General features: G+C 45.3%; 1 protein-coding gene across 1 annotated transcript in view; it reads left to right on the top strand.

The window, feature by feature from the left end:
* The window catches only part of BMP6 (bone morphogenetic protein 6), an 87,152-nt gene extending 69,008 nt beyond the window's left edge, over nucleotides 1-18,144 (top strand). The window contains exons 3-7 of the mRNA XM_059852701.1: nucleotides 5,373-5,521; nucleotides 6,674-6,871; nucleotides 14,532-14,608; nucleotides 16,525-16,635; nucleotides 16,727-18,144. Coding sequence (XP_059708684.1) covers nucleotides 5,373-5,521; nucleotides 6,674-6,871; nucleotides 14,532-14,608; nucleotides 16,525-16,635; nucleotides 16,727-16,876 — 685 coding nt within the window. The 3' untranslated portion in view covers nucleotides 16,877-18,144. The remainder of the gene's footprint in view (nucleotides 1-5,372; nucleotides 5,522-6,673; nucleotides 6,872-14,531; nucleotides 14,609-16,524; nucleotides 16,636-16,726) is intronic.
* The last annotated feature ends 900 nt before the right edge of the window (nucleotides 18,145-19,044 follow it).

Raw genomic sequence — 19,044 nt, 5'->3', positions numbered from 1 at the left:
GTAGATAAGAGCAAGTAATCTTGCTAGTTTGCTATATACAGAATAGAATACAATTTTTACAGAAAGTTGATGTCACCACAAACTAAAGACACTGATCCTGAGGTATGCAGAAGAGTATTTGGAAAGAGTATTAATTAAAATGTGGATTCCACACACTTCTGTGCAAAATTCCCTTTTGAGAAACTGCTGCTAGGCAGTCTAGACTATTATGTCAACTTGTCTTTGAAGAAAAGTAAACAAAAAAGTTGAGCTGAGGAAAGTTTTAGAGACTTATAGTAATTAATGTTTTGGTAAATGGCTGTTGATGCGTAACAATCCTTTAAACACCTGGGTAATTGCAAGCTTTGAAGTTGGGCCAAAAATGTCGTTCCAAGACATGTAATTAAAATACGAGACCTTTAACTTGGTCATTTTGAAGGTGAGATTTCTGTTTGTTCTCACTGTCTCCCTGGTAAAACTTCTGTCTGCTCAGGGAAAGAAGGCCAGGGAGGGTGGGAAAGTAAAAAAAATAGTTCAACAGATGCTTCTTTAAATTTAGCTTTTTATAGCTTTGGTGTTTTTCCTGTAGCAAAGTTCCATGTTGTAATGTGTATCCAGAACAGAGAAATTATTTTAATGTGAACATTTCACTAAGTATAGTAACTAAGAGAAACCACTTGACCTGGTTACTAATTTGACTGAATTCTAATTTAATTAGTGTTCAATTAAAAAGAATTAACACCTAGAGATGTCCTGCTGAAAGGTTTACACAGAGGTTTCAGTTAACAAAATATTTATCTTAGGGGGGAAAGCACTGAAGCTCAATGCAAGCTGTTTCTCCTATAAATGCCCTGAGCTCATGGTTGGGAGGCCAGCATTAAGAATAGTAGCTATATTTGATATTTATATCTGACAAATCTGCTCTCTGAGGACACTGCAGCTAAATCCTGCCTTCTGAATTACACAGGCCATATTTCCTCCAGTAAACTGTGTACTCCATTCTGTTTATTGCAGCCACTTGTGATTGCTCTGCTGACCTTTGCTTCTCTGTCCTCCAGAGTCTTCTGAAGGCCATGGAAACACTCCCATCTATTTCTTGAGACTTGAGCCATACTTCAGGGTCTTGATGCAGAACAAAGTCATCCTGTTTTGAGCTGGGAGTCTCTAATTTGCATCTTCCTATTTAATATCCTCTCTTGTATCAGGAAAGTTGTTTCAGCTCATCACCTCTGTTTCTCCCATTCACTTGCTTCCCTTTAATAATAAAAGGTTAATACATAATATGCCTGCAGCAGCCTTCCTATGGAAATCAGTGACTGGACTCATCCAGATGGTCAAGCACACTGAAAATAAAGATGAGATTGTTGGGCTCGTTAGTGACAATGAGGTGGCAGTAGCTATGTAAAAACCCAAAGGCAGGTTTGGACAGAGAGTATGAAGAAGCTGCCTGTTTTGGTGATGAAATTTATCTTCTGTATACTGAATTTTAAAGGAGGTGCCAGAGGTCCTTTGATGTCCTTGACATCTGGGGTTGCTTGGGCATGAAACCTTTGGACTGACTCTGCTTTCTTCAGCCTATGTTAAGAGCAGATACTTCTTCCTCTCTCTTCAGTGATGCTGGCTCAAAAATTTCTTCCAGCCATTATTTTTCTAGTTTTTCTTGTTCTTCACACTCTCTTCCTGTTTCCCTCAGGTTCCATCTTGCCTCTCTTGTTCTCAAAAGCTGAAGCTTTCAGACATCCTTCCATGAATGTGACCACATACACAGTTGCTGCTTCCTCTTGGAAGGCCACTGCCTGCCTCACTGCACAGGATCAATGTTGTCATTTAATGGCTAGAAATTCAATACTTTGTTTTGTGTGACTTGTTCAGTATTTTTCCAACTTTCTTGTTCACTCTTAAATTTTGCTTCGACTGTGGGCTGGCAGCTACTTATGTGTAGTGTTCTTCAGCATGGTGTTTGACTGTTTCCTAAACTATTTCCCTTTTGGACATGGCTATAAGGCCTCATTCTTGTTGCACAGATGAAAATCTTTGTAATCCCTTTTTCTCTGCAGACTTTTAATCCAAGGTCTCTCCATCTAGTCCTTGCATGTCTCTGTGTCCCCCACAACTAGAAAAACCCTTTCCTTTCTAAAAAACCTTTCCCTTTCTAATGAGATATTCTTTCTCTTTGACCAGGGGCTGAGATGACATGTTCTTTCCCTTTAACCTCCCTTCCTATTTCTCTCTGACCAGAAACTAGTCTGGGAGATTTCCCAGTGTCCATTTCAAGATCAGACATCATATGGCTTTTTTTTTTTTCAGGAGTAGCAGGGGTATCTCTTAGCCACACAGCTGTAGGAAAGAGCAGATTCTCCTCAGGTGATTAATGGTATTTGGTATTTGGGGGAAGGAGGGAAAAGTATGTTCCCTGCATGCAAAAAGTCCAGAGAATTTTGTTGCTAAGAGCTGAATCTCTGTTGAGCCTTTGTGGGCAGCAATTTTCAAGTACTTACTGCTTGGCCAAATTTGAGGTGATTTTCTCTAGGGCGGGGGGGACACACAAGATTTCTGTTCTGAAAAATATGAAGGAGTGGTTAAAGACACACAGTTAAATAGTTGGGAGGTTTTTACATGTGAGTAAATTTTCCCTCTCTTCTTCCTCCTTAATTTTGTCTTTGGAAATAGGTGACTGAATATTTTTTTAAAACCTTCATGCCAAAATGGAAACTAGTAATGATACCCATTACTGCTGAGGCTTGGGCAACAAATGTTGATTGAAAAGAGGTTTAAAGAAAAGGTATTCAGATGTGTTGCCTACACATCCACTATCCCCTAAAATAGTTGTGGGGTGAACCTTCATCCAGTTGAACAATGCAAAAGTCATCTGAATAGCAGAGCTGATTGGAAACCAGTCCTGTATGGGACTTTTTGCAGAGACTTAACTGGACTGGAAAGGCCGATGGTCCATTTTTCTTCATTTTACAGAGGAATCACAGTCTTTCCAAAGAGAGAGTGACAGACTGGGATAAAGTGGCTCATTCTTGTTTGGTAGAATTGTTCTTCGATCAGGCAGTTTTCTTACTATATTTGTGGAGGATACTAAAATGGGGGATACCCATTGGAAGGCAAGTCTGTATTTTAAGTAATCTGATGATTGAGGAGGTTCAGTCTGAGGTGGGGTGGGGGGAAGTTTGATTTGGTGGAAAGGACAGTTGTATTTGGACATGAAAAATCATTGAAGTTTGAATGACCAGGGAATTACTGTGTCCTTTGTGGTTCAGCAGCATGAATCCAAGGATTATAGTAGATTACAAGGTGAACATGAGTTAACAGTGTGAGTTTTGTGAAGAAGCCAAAATCATATTCTGAGGTAGAGGCACAGTCTGTGAGATGTATCAAGATTATCCTTCCACTGTACTCAGCATCAGTGAGGTCTTGATCTGAGCTGGGTCAATAAAAAGCAATGAGAGAAGTCAATGTCTATAAAACAGGGCTTGCTAAGGAGAGACTGAAGATATTGTTGTAATAAGAAGGGGACATTGTTGTGACATTTAAGTTAGATAGAAGGAGGTGAAAGGTCACATGAAACCCATTCAATTTCTTGGAAAGATGAGAGAGTTCCTGAAGGTGGAGATAAACAAGATCAGGTCAGGCAAACATCTCTCAGGAACAACATGGTAGTCGGTGATCCTGCCTGGAGTTCAGGGGGGTGGGCTACATGATGCCATGTGGACCATTCTGGCTTTACAGCTCTCTGATGTCCAGGTGCCTTCCCAAAGGTCAGGGTAGTGGGAACGTAAACTTTCGACCTCCTCTTCATGTTTTTTTTTAGACCTGACTACTCCTGTGTGTGTGTTTCAGTGTTCAGGAGGGTTTGCTCTTACAGAGTTCCTTGTGTAGAGGAATTACAGAGTTCAGGAAGCAACTGGTGTGAGGAGGAAGGTCAGAACAGGTGCTAAGAAAACCCCTTTTCAGATATAGTTGACTTCAGGCATTGGAGAGGCACAATGTTTAGGTCATATTCAGAGGTGGGAATGATCTAGAAGTTCATTCCTCTCTTAAAACTGGAGAGGGAAAGAGTGGTCACAGCTGCAGCTGGTGTTTGCACTTGCCTTTAGGCAACATTTCACTTTAAATACCCTGCCTGGGAAAGCCCAAATCTCTCAACCTTAGGGTTTCCAAAACATGTAGCAGCTGACTGTCTTTAGCTGCTTGCTGCTGTTGGAGGTGAAGGTCAGAGTTGATCCTGAGCCCTCTTCCCACTGGAGGAACAGCGGCAAAGACTCCTGTGGGAAAGGCTGCTGAGTCAACCACAGTGTGCAGCTACCAGTGAGGTGGAGGAAAGCCTCCATGCTGTAAAAATAGCTGCACTAGGAGCTCTAGTACACTTAAGTGCTTTTTTTTCCATGTGTGATCTCATGCAAACCAAGCTGCTGGGCAGTATGACATAGCAGTTGGCTAAAAATAAAATGTAACTTAATCAAAAATTTTTTTTTTCTGAACTTAACCTTTTTTGGGTAGGAGAGACAGGTACCCTGTTTCCTCATTTACACATGTTAGGAAAAAAAATCCAGGGGGGAAAAGATATGAAGATGGGATTGACACCTGGTATCCATTTTGAGGTGATGGCCACAGATAAAGGATAGGAATTGTAGCTTTCTTGCACAGGAAAGTTACATCTCTAATACAGTAAAAAAATGTACATGGGATTTCTCTGGGTGCTTCTGCAGCTGATTTCATTGAATAGAGTTTGGGTGAGTACTTGGTGCTGCAAAAAAGTTATTGACTTAAAAGCATTTGAAGCTGAAGCCCATGAAGGTGGTGCAGGACCAGCAGCCTTGAAGCAAAGCATCCAATCGTTGTTGATAAGCCTCAGAAAAATGTCTTTAGAGGCCTTTAGAGGTCCGTTTTTCTTCACTGTTTGATGCCTGGCCAGTTGTTTTTTTTAGTGCTTTATCTTGGTCAGTTGAGGTAAGCCTGTGTTTTGTGTGGGGAGCTTAAACCATGACACCCCAATGGCAAAAGCCATTGAGTGCCTGGTCATGCTGGTGGTTCCACTGGCTATTAATGTAATAAACGTATGAATGAAGTAATGTCAGGGCTAGCAGTACACTCTTCAGGAAGTGCCTTACTCATCCCTTGCTGGTGGAGAAATGGACCGCCCTGAGGAGCAGGATTGCTTTCCTCTGTCTTAGAAAATGGTGAAAACCTTTATAATCCTGAACCTCACATGTGGAAGTACGTGCATCTCATTGCAAAACTCTGGATACAAACAGGCAGATTTGAGACATTGTTTTGTTTTAGACATTAACATAACTTAGAACTATTTCAGATTTTGTTTCTGTAACAGCAAAAGCCAGGAGAGAGAATCCCCAGCCTCACAGTCTTGTCATTACCCTTCTCTGCAGGGCCTCTGACCTGTTTCTGCTGGACACACGGGCGGTGTGGGCATCGGAGGAGGGCTGGCTGGAGTTCGACGTCACTGCCACCAGCAACATGTGGGTGATGAACCCCCAGCACAACATGGGACTGCAGCTGAGCGTGGTGACCCGGGATGGTAGGTCACGGGCCAGCACGAGTCACCCCTCAGTCTCTTGGATGCTGTCTAGCAGTGGTGCTGGCAGAACTCTGCTGGGATGAGGCAGGGTGGGCTCTCTGCATTCCTAAGGCAGCTGCAGCCAACACCAGGAGAAAGATGTCTGAGGGCACAGGTGGTGGGCTGTCATTCCCTGGCTGTCCCATTATGGACATGTGTTTCCCCATAAGTGAGGTCAGCAGTCCCTAGACAGTACCAGGCCAGCTGGTGGAGATGGCTTCAGGTAGGGCCTCACTTTCTGGGGTGGAGGTGGAAGGGCACATGGAACTGGGATGCCACGTGGGGTGAGGTTTGGGGATGAGAAGAAGAGAAAAGGCAGAGAGGTATGTACCTCCCCATGTGGGTTTTTGTCAGCTGCCCTGGCTGCTGTGGCTGCTGTTGATCTCATCAAAGCTGATGTGGGAGCACTGCTGGAGAAACTATGTGGTTGCTGTGTGGGGCAGCTGTAATAGCAGCATTTCACAGAAACTTTGAAAGGTGGAAAAGGAAAGAAAATCAGAGACTGAAAAAGAGCATGAAATAGGGTGTTGGAAGATAAGCAATGGAGAGGATCTAGATGAGCAGAAGGTGACAGTGACATCTGTCTTCTATAGGAACCAACCTCCAACCTTGTTTTTTTCTATTGTTTCATGCTGCAGTTTAGTACACCTGTGATGTCAAGTAAGACTAGAGGGGCGGTCCACTTCTCCCTGAGGAAATGTCAGTGCCAAACTCTACCTCCCCAGCTGGGCTGAGAGCCCATCACTGTGCTCCTGGCAAAAGCACACCATCTCTTTGCCCTCTGCTGTCCTTAGACAGCTCCTAATCTCATGTCTGCTTCTTGTGTTTCACAGGCAGCAGGACTGATGTCATGACACATCAAGTTCAGAGTTTTACATATCTATCTATATAACTTCACTGCCAAAATGGGACTAGAGATGCCGAAGGGGAACCAAGGAACCAGATGCTGCAGTGAAGTCTTTTCCAGCATGGGTGGAGAGCTGTCATAAAAATGTCCATAGGTCATGGTGGCAGGAAAGGAATGTTCTGTGTTAAAAGTATGAGCAAGAAGAGAGGAGCAATGCAGCTGCACAATTTCTGTAACTTTTTCTCCTTTTTCTATTTGGCTTGAAGGTTTCAGTGTAAACCCTAGGGAAGCAGGGCTGGTGGGGCGAGATGGCCCTTACGACAAGCAGCCTTTCATGGTGGCCTTCTTCAAAGTGAGCGAGGTTCACCTGCGCACCACGAGGTCAGCCACCAGCAGGCGCCGGCAGCAGAGCCGGAACCGCTCCACCCAGACTCAGGACGTTTCCAGGGTGTCCAGTGTCACAGGTAATCGTGGAACAGGGATAATCAATCATGCAGAACAAGCTGGGATGATGGCTCGGGATGCTTTGGAGGGCAGAAGCAAGAAAAGGGGGTTGTGAGGTGGGATGCTCTTCCTCGGGGGAATAGGTTAGATCTGCAAGGTTGTAGGAGAGGAGGTCTGACATAAAGAAACTAACAGGAGTCCTCTTGAATCCAGCGTGGAGTCCAGACCTCCATGTGAAGTTGCATCCGTTGAATTCAAGGTGGTGAGGTATTTTAATCACAACTCTTGTGCTCATAGGTTGCTTGCTATGCAGTATTTGTCTAGAATTATGCCCTGTGAAATGCGGTATTTCAAAGACTCTATCTCTGTATACACTGAGATTTATGGTGTTGCATGTATGCCTTCCCAGCAGAGTCCTCTTTCAGTTTTCTTTGGAAAAAACATGGAAAATCAGCACAAGATGCTTTATTTTTTAATCTTGTCGGTGTACACATAGTGAAGTACCTTTCCAGGCAGGCAAAGAAGTTTGCCTTTTTGCTGTGGAGCGGTTGCATGTTGCAGGTTTTGTACAGAAGCCTTCTGAGTGCTGTTGTGGGCTGGTGGGGCAATAGAGTAACAATAACATTTTGGCAAAAATCGAGAGTCTTCTGTCTTCTAAGTCTTGGCTGTTTTCCATTACCACAGTGCTACAAGCCCATCATTCATTGAGTACTTTCTTTCCTCTCAAACACTTCAGCCTATTCCAAGTTGCTTGATTAATTTGCTCATGCTGCCCCCTTCATTTCCAATAGTATCCCTACTTTTCTCATGTTTAGAAATGACTATGCCCCAAGGAAGAGAGGAAGTTGTATTTTTTAGTCTATGTCTAAACACAGCAGAGGGAGATGAACCAGCATTGCTGATGCTTAGCTGGTGGGAATATGTAGGCTTTTTCCTGCTCTTGCATGCTTGGGTTGTGGGTGAGCCATGCTTGATCCCAAGGTGGCTCCATGCTGCAGGGAGCAGAGCCAGGCTGGGAGCCCTTCCAGGCTGTGTTGACTCAGCTCAGTTGTTCCAGCCCACTGGGGTGATGGCCTTGCCCTCTGGGCTAGTGTGTGCCAGCAGCAGTTGGCCACTGCTGACCTTTGCATGTCCTTGTGGTGCACACTGCAGCGTGGCTGTGGGTTCCCATGCCCTGCAAGTGCCAGACTCGGCTGGGTGTGAGATGTCCTTCGTGGATTTTAAGAGCAGGAGGAACAACTCGGTTCTGTAGCCCAACCTCCCTGGGGGAGGCTAGCCAGTGCCAGCGTGACATTTCTGGAGGAGTTATCATCTAATCTGCCATGGGAACGCCTTCTGTGGGTCTAAGTTGCTGAGACCTGCTTTGGTCCTCCTTCAGGTTTCCGCGCTGCAGTTTTACAGCTGGGCATCGGAGCTGCTTACTGAGTTATTTTCCTGCATGATGAGCTTGCCAAGGGCACAGGTAGTTTATTCAGCTGGGTGTTGTAAGCCCAGCTGTCATGCAGGCAGTTCTCCCACTTAGGTAGGCTCAGCTTCTGTGCTCCCTTCACACGAGCCAATTTTTTAATGCGTTCATGGTGCTTTGGGAAAGTTACGCGCTGCACTGCTCTTTTGTGGTGCTAGTGGCACTTGCAGTCAGGATAAGCTCCAGCTTTCTCTCCCTGGCTCTGCAAACTTCATAGTGCTGAAACAAAATTTTCACACTATTAAATCAGGTGATGTGACTCAAAGCCCCAGAGGGAGCAGATATGTTGGGCAAAAAGGGCTATTTGTACTTTGCTGCTTTCTTGACTACACCACACATCAGGTCATAAAATTCTAAAATGACAAAAAGGGAAAATAGCTGGCATTCTGTGGTCTCAAGGGCTTTTTTTTGGGCCAGCTTTAATTTAAAACCTGGAATTTGGCAGCGCAGTAGTCAACAAGGTATAGTTGAGACTCTGGATTTAAGGCAGGGGAAAGGAGAGGAATTTAAAGTTAAGATGTATGTTTGCTTGGTTTTTGTGTTTAGAAAAGAGACTACATCATCTTGTTTTCCTTTCTAAGTGTGACACTCTCAGACTCTGTTCTCTTTAAGAAGTGGTTGATTTAACAGCCCAAGAGGCACCAATGACCAAAAAGTGTTTTTAGTGTTAGAGATCACTGGGCTTTTTTTCTTTTTTTTTTAACCTGGGAGGATAAAAAAATCCTGATGGATGGTGGGGCTGAGGAAGTATTTCCCCTAGGATGAAGCAGAAGGCAAGCCCTGAGATTATCCTCAAGGCTGCCTAGCTCTTCTGAGGGTACCCTGATGCATCTGGACCCAAAGTGGGTGCAGAGCTGGGATGCTGCAGTTCCCTTCTGTGCCTCTCCTCACCCACGCATCTTCTCTTGTTCTATCTCACATCTTGTCAGATTTTTGGTCGGTGCTCTTCCCCAAGGAAGAGGACTGCTGCTCCCTACCAGGGCTTGAGAGCAGTTTCTCTTCTGCAGAGCAAGGTAGTTTTTAGTTTTGATGGGGTTTTTTTTGTAGACTGCAACTTACTTCCTCTGTGTTAATCAATACACAGGGTTTTCTTTTTTCAGTCCAAAAAGAAGCCCCTTTCCCAAAAGATGCCGTGAGTTGTTTTGGGGCAGTATGTTTTAAAAAGCCCCAGTTACTAGAAATGGGAAGTGTTTCAATCAGTTTGGAGTGCATGAAGTGTGCTGCAGGGCTGGTATTGGACCTGAGCAGGCAGGGAGTTAGGTGAGGGTATGCTGCTGTGCTTAGGAAAGGTGTACCCAAAGAGAGCCCACTCTGCTCCCTTTGATGTGCAGTTGTCCTGCAGTCAGTCCCAAGAGCTCAGCTGCTAAGGCTGTGCCTGTGGCACAGGGTTCTCAGTGGTCTGTGTTTTTTTGCCAAGAATGCTTATTTCCATGTATTATGAACACGTAAGTATCACTGGCTTATATGAAGCAGAACTGAGCAACCCCCATGGTTACAAACAGCTTTGACATCGAGTCCTGCGTCAATGCATTCCTGGAGTCTCAATTCTTCTGCAGAAGGAGGATGAGCAGGAAGAAAAGGGAGTATTTTCATCTGCTGAGGCAGGAAGTCACATGCCAGGACTGGCCCCAGACACGGAGGGACACGGTGGGTGGGAGGAGCCCGCAGGTGTTTCTCTGTGCTGTCTGCGGAGCCTGGACACCCTGGCTCAGCTGAATCTTGCAGTGGCTTGAACCCGTGCTCTCAGAGTCGTGCTGACCCTCCAGCTGAACAAAGGGATGGGACTGTCCAGCGTAACAGGCGGCAAACCTCTGCCCTTCAGCCAGCTCCATGATTTATGGGTTTTGCACAGGGCTATCTCTTTCTCCAGTGGCAATAATCCTCTTCTGCAAGTCAGCCTCCAGACACATCCGTTCCTGTCAGCCCCTCCTCGTGGAGAGAATTTAAATGCCTGACTTTGGGCTGCACTTACTGCTCTGAATGAAACTCAAGCCAAGACCCTTTTCAGGTCTTTCTCTTTAATGCTCCCTGGACTGATGTGAGGTGCTCCATGAAAAATGGAGAGGCCCTTCAAGTGGCCTTTCCTTCCAGCAGACGCGCACTGCACCAGACAGATTTCCTCATGTGTACGGGAACCAGATATTGCAAAAGGCAGCGTGCACAAACACTGAAGGCAAATAGGGCCAAATGCTTTTGTGATGGCGAGGGCCTTGTTAATAAACTTTGTTATCTGGCAGCCAATCTTCCCTCCAGTATAGTTCTCCCTTCAGTGTTTGGATGCAGACTGGAGCAGCGTGGCCGGCATTTCTGTGTGTGCCTTCACATGCGGGTTCACTTCAGCCCGACGTGTCCCCTTCTTCCCACCCAGGCAGATCACTTTCATGTGAAGGGGGCTGTTGTTAACTGTGTGATCAGTTTACACCAGCTTTATCCGGACAAATCACCGAAGTCAAACACCAAGAAGAGGGGGCTGGCCTTGGAGACCTCTGTCAAAGTATTTTGAATCACAGAAGCAATTAATTACTGTGTGGAATTTGGTAAACTGGCACCTTGGGAGCAGCGAGGGTGTTCTCAGATGGATCAACCGCAGTAAATATTTATATGTTCTTTGCCAGCACTTAACGTGGGAGAGGTTATAGGAAATCTAAGGTGGGTGCATAAGTATCTGTAGGAGGAAGACCATTAGGGTCAGGCTGTTCTCTCACCCTTTTCAGCAACACACATGCCAGTGTCCAGCCTTAAGAGAAACATCTGTACTTGCAGAAAGTCAAACTTGGGTCCTGGTGAAGGCAGACAACATTCAGTGCAAACACACCACAGACACAAGCTGTCTTAGCGGTGCTGTTTGAACTGTGCTGCTCCAGGAGTTATTTTTAAGTGCAGAACTAGGGGTTTGAGCTTTTTTTGAATCTCTGTTTTAGACAAAATTGTCTGCAGGATGATTAAATGCAGTGCCTTGTAAGTGCCAAGTTAGCGTTTCTGAATTGGTATGTTCAGGGCAAAAAATAGACAATTTTGCTAAACCCACAATGAGCCTAGAGGAGCTCCCAAAGCAGCTCCCTAAACTCTCAGAGATGCTGAAGCCTCTGGGGAGCAGTGCCTGCCAGTTGTGCCATGGCAGTGTGAGCCAGCCCTGTAGCAGTTGTTTGCAGCACCTCCCCTCTGCAGGCTGCCTGCTCTTGGCCCTCCTGGCTCCCTGCTGCAAGGCTGGCGGGAAGGGACACAATCCCTGTCGCCTCTTGGCAGTTGGATCTTGCACTGCAAACCACCCCGAGTGGCAATTTGGGCTAAAACAGCTGAGCATGCTGGCCTGGGGTGGCTGATGCTGCTTTCCAGGCTTTGCAGAAAATGTGTTGTGGAAGCCAACTTCAGTAGCTCAGTGAGCTTTAGCTCACTGCCAAAACCCTGTGACTCTGTGTATCCCTCTTCTTTTCAGGCCCATAACTGATGGGATTTCAGGATGTAGGCCCAATGTAGGGCATATGCTGAACCCCTAACTGTAGGGAATGGGTCATGATTATGTGCATCTGTACTGCTGCATCTTTTCCCCAATTCAGAAAGCCACTGGTATGGGTTGGTTAAAGGTTTGTGACTTACCTAAAGCTGGGCTAAAATAGCTTCCATAAAGCAAGCATAGTAGGCAAACACGTAACAAGAAAAGAGGGCAGGGGATCTTGGGTGAGGGTTAAACGGGGAAGAGTGTAAAGCTAGAGAGAGGGGATGTTTAATGTGTTGACATTTAGAAAAGCAAAGGCTGAGGCTGGGCAAGTGAGGAGGTAGAGCTGTCTGCATCTGCCCTGGATGGAGAGCAGCCAGGACTCCATGCAGAGTGTGAATCAGGTGACTCTGACCAGTGAGCTGAGGCGAGTTTTTGGGGGTAGTGTGAGAGAGGACACGTTCATAACAAGTTCTGCTTGGTGTACCTTGTTAAGCAGCTCTTGTTTTCCACCCCTGTGTTTTCTTAAACTTGTGATTGCTTGCAGCCTTCCTTCCCACTCCTGTTTTCTCTGCCTCCCTTGCCTTCTCCCTTTTCCTGTAGCAGATCTGGGTAAATTGTAGCTGGATTTGAACGTAGCACCATTTTACCCACTCAGTTGTGAATAGATTAACTCCACTGTCAAATACAGATGGTTTTCCTCTAAACAATCTATATATCCCATTGAAGAACAATGAAGTTGTGTTCTCAGGTGTTTTAATGAAAGCCGTTGATCACTAAAATCATCTTCTCTTTTTTTTCCCTTTGTTATGACCAAATCATTTTGAAACATCTCATGCTAGAAATTTGCTCCTAGGCTGAGCCAGGGACTGGGAAGCTTCCTCCGAAATAAACCACCACACCCTGGTTTCTGCTGGGTATGTCTGGTTTGAAAATGGAAAGCTTGAATAGAGAGACTCGCCTCCATTCTTGCCGCCGTGTGCTGCTGGAGGAGCGAATGTTTATGCTGCAGCAGGCTGTTAACCAGCTCTGCTCACCTGATTAAATCCCTGATTGAAGCGAAGCTATTCAAAGGCTGAAATGCAATCCTCAGGGTTTAAAACCCAACTGCTTCTAAAAACAACTCTCTAATCTTTGGTGGTTGGGAAGCTGGGTTTGAGGTGTAGGGTTTTTTCAGCCCTCAGTGTTAACTGTACCCAGCTGTACTGCTGTGCTGCCCTTAATGTCAGTTGGATGTGCTTTTAGTATTATAGTTTTTCTTCTGAATAAATATTTGCATTTGTAGTTCCCAAACTTCGGGGGGGGGGGGGGGGGCGGGGGGAATGGTGCTGGAGGGAAGAAAAAGAAAGGCTTATTCAGAGCCAAGGAAAAAAAAATCACTAAAAATATTTTTCTATCCCAGCTGCCGCATCTGGGGAAAGCTGCACTGGGAGGGTGCCCTTTCAAGCCATGTTAAGGGCACCAGGGGGCTGGTAAGCTGAAAGATCCAGGGCAGCAGGAGGCAGGGGCATCAGCCTGTGGCATCTGCCTGCTGACAGGAGTGCCTGTACTTGCAAATGGGAGCTGTGAGGAAGGAGAAGGCCCCTGTGGAAAGGCATGGGAGGAAAACATGGGCGGCGACCTGGGCTCCCAAGCTGCTTGGCTGAATTTGTTGCCATCTCTTTCTCTAGTGCCTACCATCGGGTGCAAAGCCCAGGATCAGCAGCTGTAGCTGGTAGCCAAGTCACCTCGCTGCAAGGGTGGTTTCTGTGGCTGCTCTGCTGAGGTCCAGCAGCCACCTGAGGTGTGACAAAATCAGCAACCTCCCGTCAGGGTGGATCTGTGCAGCCACCTGGAGGTGAAAGGCCCCTCTGTCACAGCTCAGCTCCTCTGCTCACTGTGGTTTCAGGTGTTCACATGCCGAGCTGCCTCTCTTTCCAAATACAAATGGGAAATTCCACTCGCTGCCAATAGCTATACTTTTTGGGATCATCAGGAGCAGCTCCTGCATGGTTGAAACATCCCCATACATTGTGCTACGGCAAGGGAGAAGGTTTTGGTCAGGGCTTTGCATCCTGTGTCCCCACTTTATTGACAATAAGGAGCAAGGGAATGGTGAGAGCATGTCAAGTGCTGTGTCATCTGCAGATAAGCAGTTTATGGAAAGGAGAAATGTGTTTTTTAGAGCATGGTTTGTAAAGGTCCAAGAGCAGAGGTGGTGCCATGGGTCACATGAGATGAGTGGGGCAAGCTGGGGTAAGGTAAGAGAGGAACAAGGACATGGCTTCCCTGCCCTATGGGACACCTTAGCTGTTTGAGGACTTCTGCAGACTGGTGCAGGGGCACAAGGTGATGCTTAACCTTCCTGGGGCTGTAGTTCTCTCTCTCAGTGAATGTGTGGGCTTTTGCTCCCCACCTGGGGCAGCACATGCCAGAAAGGGGAGCCAAGGAAGGGGGGTGAGTGTGAGCACTCGGTGGGGATGCAGCCTATGCAGGGATGAAGTAGATTTATTTTTAAGAAGTCGTTTTACTGGAGGAGTTTTCCAAGCACTTTAAAGACAGCTGAGTTACTATAACTGAGTCACTGTTACTTGGGTTCCTCCATTCCCACAGGCATCTTAAAAGCTTCAGCCCTGCTTTGGATGTCCCTCAACACCCTTATCCTTTTAGCTGCTGAGGGAGCTCGTCACTTCTCGCTGCTGAGTCCGCAGCATGCACACATCTGGCCAGATGTGCCCTCCAGCAATACTCGGCCTGTTTTACTTTCTAAATTCTTGTTTTGCTCTTTTTCTTTTAACAGATTACAACAGCAGTGACTTAAAAACAGCGTGCAGAAAGCATGAGCTTTACGTTAGCTTTCAAGACTTGGGATGGCAGGTGTGTGATGTTTCTCTCTGGGTAAACCAGACATTTTGTTATGAAATGTTATCTAAACAGTGTCACTGTAATTCCACTCGAGTCTGCCATTATGCTTTAAAATGTCCCTTGTGCCTCCTCACTAAAACCAGTCACAGAGAAGGGCAAATAAATATTGATAGTTGTGACATTTGATAAGACCCAGAGAAAGCTTGATACTTTATGGGATTCAAGTATACAGTCATTCTCTGTCACTCATGGGAGTCACGGTACGGGAAAGGGCTTATATCTGTATACCTCTAATGATAAGGAAAACAATCTGATATTAGGCAGTGATTTTAACTAAATTTTTTTCTAGTGATCACCCTGATTTTAACCTTGGCCATTGTTTGAAATCCTCTACAATCCCTGCCCCACAATTAGCACTGCCTGCGGTAGGTAGACTGAAGACTGAGTTTAGTTGCAACACCATGAGGCCAGAAAGTCATTTAGAGTAAGTTATTTAGGACCAGGCTATAGTGCAAACAAACAGCATGTTTCAAAGAATGCCCTCACCTTCAATTATTCAAATTTTTTTTTCATTCTTTCATTCAGTACTCATGAGGGAGGTCCAATATCTATCAGCTAATGTTTCTATAGGTTATAATTCAGGTTATAATTCAGGGTGCCAGGGCTGTCCCTGCTGCTTCTGTAATACTTAACGCATGCAAGTCTTCTCTCAGCTAATAGGATAGCAGCATTTTTTGTAGCTCATGTGTCAACTCCGGCCCAGTAGCTGCAACTATGGTTGTGTGCTGACTCCATTCCCCATTACTTATGGGTGACTTTTCACTTGAGCAGAGACATTCCACCTCTTCCCTAATCCTACTTTCCCTACTTCTGGGCAGGAAGTGGATTCCAGTTGGGAAGTTCATGATCTTGAACGCACTACCTTCACCATTTTAGTTGCAGAAAAGATGCTGCCAAAGGAAGGCCACAGGCCAGCAGGGCTCATTCTAAGAGCTGGAATCCAGGTCCTCCTTTTTGTAGGAAAATGATCAAGGCTAGGTAGAGCCCCCTGCAGTTGTTGGCACTGCTATTTCCTTCAGAACAAACTTGGTTAGCAAAGCTACAGCAACAGTGTGTGGCTGCTCAGCCCTGCTGTAGCAAAATTCAGGCAAACTCAGGTGGTTGCCAGGTAGAGTAGAAATTGCCTAAGAGATACATGCACATGGAACATACTGGTATGTCCTTTTGCAGGGTGACCTCCAGAGCCCATCCAAAGGTGGCCAAGCGTCTCCTGTTCCGTGGTGCTTCTTTTAATTTCCCGTAGGCTCTTTTGTGTCAGCAGCAGACAAGCTTCCTTTGGTGAAGAGTCCCCTTTTTGCCTAGCATGGCACTCAGATTGCCACTGGGGCCTCCTGCTTGCTCATGCTGCTCAGGCTGGCTGTCCTGCCCCTCCTTCAGGAGTCTGGCAGATGTGGAGAAGCTGTTAGGCAGCTAAGATTTCCCACAGTGTCTTAAGCAGAGTAGTATCCCTCTATAAGAGTGTATAAGCTAGGCTCTCTCTGAGGGACACCAGCTGTGCTTGTGACTCAACCTAGAAAAGGTATTTCAGCCAGAGGGTCTGCAGGAAATGTTGGAAATGAAGGCCTCCAAACCACAATCCCCACAATGCAACCCAGTGAGTTTTAGGGGCACAGCCCTCTTAGTTAATGGTAGTTGAGCTGTACATAGATGTGCACCATGGCTTGGACATATAAATCAGTGTGTCCATGGAAAAGTGACACACAAAAAGTGGCACACAAAAAGAAATTAAGAAAACCCAACTAAAACCCGAGCAGTTTCAGTGAAAACACATTTTCACCCTCAAGGAAGAAGTTAGTGGAAAATTTTCAGCTGCTCTTAATTGTGTGCAGTTGTCTGTTGAACCACGTTCTGTTTGTTTCCCTAAAAAGGACTGGATAATCGCTCCAAAAGGCTACGCAGCCAACTACTGTGATGGGGAGTGCTCGTTCCCACTCAACGCCCATATGAACGCAACCAATCATGCCATTGTACAAACTCTGGTAAGTCTCCAGGCAGCTCAGTGCCAAAGCACCAGGTGAATTTGTAAACAATATACCAGTGTCTCAATTGTGTTTTCTTTCTTGGCAACAGGTTCATCTAATGAATCCTGATTACGTTCCCAAACCATGCTGTGCACCTACCAAACTAAATGCCATATCTGTCCTTTACTTTGATGATAATTCTAATGTAATCTTGAAGAAATACAGGAATATGGTAGTAAGAGCTTGTGGATGTCACTGACAAACAGTCTTCACATGGACTCTGTGATGCTGCCATGAACTTGGATACAGCCCTCCCTGTTTTCATAACCTTGGGGGAAAAAAAAACAACACGTGATGAACCACCCTTCAGAACACCATGTATGTGCCTTGTGAGAGGAAGGAGTGTGGGGACCACCCCCCAGGGTGGGAGCAAACTGCTGGACTTCTTACAGACTGACCCTACATCACGGTGGCTGCCCAGCTCAGCAGCAGCAGCAGGAAAATGCCCACACACTTTATTTGGCTGGGATGGTTTTAATCTCACAGAGAAGCTTGACCTGTAGCAGGTGCTTGGATATGTGCTGCAGTTTTACCAGATGAGCACTCAACACCCCAAAACAAGTGAGGTCTTTCTTTGGGGGCAGGGAGGGAAGGTGAGGGGGAGAGGCAGAGAAGCTAAAGAAAGTGGTGTTAGCACTTCAGATGTAGAGTGTACATCTTGTGCATGATCCTTTTGGCCAGAAGGACCAGTTACTGCACCTAGACTGTTAGTCTTCTCCTGACATCTGTCATGATAGTAAGCATCTAAAATTGTGCCAAAGCAGATGTTTCAGTTCTCTTACGCTCCCAGCACCGTTTAACTTTGATCTTGCAAGTGTAAGATGGCATGGCTGCACCTTGTGTTAGAAACACTACCATGAACTCAGATCCTGGCTGGTCTTCCCAGTTCACCATCTGACTGAGCAATACAAATTTATTCACTTGCTCTTATGCAACTTCCTTCCACTCCCCACGTGGAGCTGCCTCATCTACTACCACTTGCCCAGGAAGGAAGTCAGGACACTTCTTCAGCTGTAATTCAGACGTAAAAGCTTAGGGGCCATTCATTCTCTAGCTGGACAGTTTGTTTACAGGAAGACAGAATGTCAACAACATTTTCAATCTTTCCCTTTCAACTCATGCAACTAACAAACTGGTATAAAGGAAATGCAGTGTAGAGCCATGGTTTGTCTAGCAGAAGCTAATAGCAAATTGTTTTGATCAATATTAAACTTGTATTAAATGCACTTACCTCTACTTGCATTTAAAAGGCTTCTTGTAAATACAAGCTATAATTTATTGCACTTGTCACTGTATATTCATTGTGCTGTATCATTTATAGAAAGACTGCTTTTTTAAAAAGTTTTTATTTAGAAAAAATCTCAGTGTAAACAATTGTACCACTTTGATTTTATACAAGAAACTCATGAGATTGTGCTTCACTAGAAAGTTGTTAAAAACATAATAAAGGCTTCCTGAAAGGCAGAAGTACACACGTTGATCCAATACATCTGCCAGTACAACACTTAGCTTTCACTGTGGCTTTTTCACCGTCACACATTTTTCAGACTGAACAGAATCAAAAGTTCTGGACAGACAGTGAAGTGAAGAACCAGGAGAAATTCACTGGTTTAAAAGCTCATTGATGTTTTGCCTTTTTTTTAAAAAAAAAAAAAGAAAAGCAACCCAACTTACTCCATATGATGGACAAAACCCAGCATCTTGACAGATTAGTCAAATTAGCCTGTAGTAATCCTCATTCCTCATGAGTTTCTGTGCACATGAGACAGCAGAATTCAATCCTTGGTTTGCTGTTGCCTTTGTATCATGACAGTCTCTGCAATGTAAATTCTTTGGCTTTCAGTTAAGTCTAACATGGAACATCTTATGCACCAAAGAATAGATTCATATTATAATCCAAGACACCACAAAGTGTGTGGTCCTAGCATTCAAACTTATCAATGCTTACAGCCTGGAAAAACGTTAAGGCTCGAGAAGAGGAGGGGAGGGGAGGAACTATTTTACACTACTGCAGAAGAGCTGAATGGAAAAAAAATATTAAACATTGTATTACTTGTTGTTCTCTAGGTACTCTGACTAAGGAGCAGGTCAGCACAATGTCTGGATTCAGGCCGGGGTAGGAAACACGTCATTAGCTCTGGAGTCTGACTGATCATTTGCCATTAACGGGGCAGTTATAACAGCACCTATTTTTCACTCTGGCTCTAGAGAAGTAGAGCATAGTAGAGCCTCTGGAGCTGGATGGCAGCAGCCTATGGAAATGCACCTGACACATGCACACTATGGCATCAGTAACGTTCAGGCACATGTTACAGTACCATCACTTTCATTATGGCTAGACCTCCCATACTGAGAGGATTACCAGGA

Source organism: Haemorhous mexicanus, chromosome 1 (assembly GCF_027477595.1).
Source record: "Haemorhous mexicanus isolate bHaeMex1 chromosome 1, bHaeMex1.pri, whole genome shotgun sequence".
NCBI lineage: Eukaryota > Metazoa > Chordata > Aves > Passeriformes > Fringillidae > Haemorhous > Haemorhous mexicanus.
This window is presented reverse-complemented; position numbering and strand designations above follow the sequence as displayed.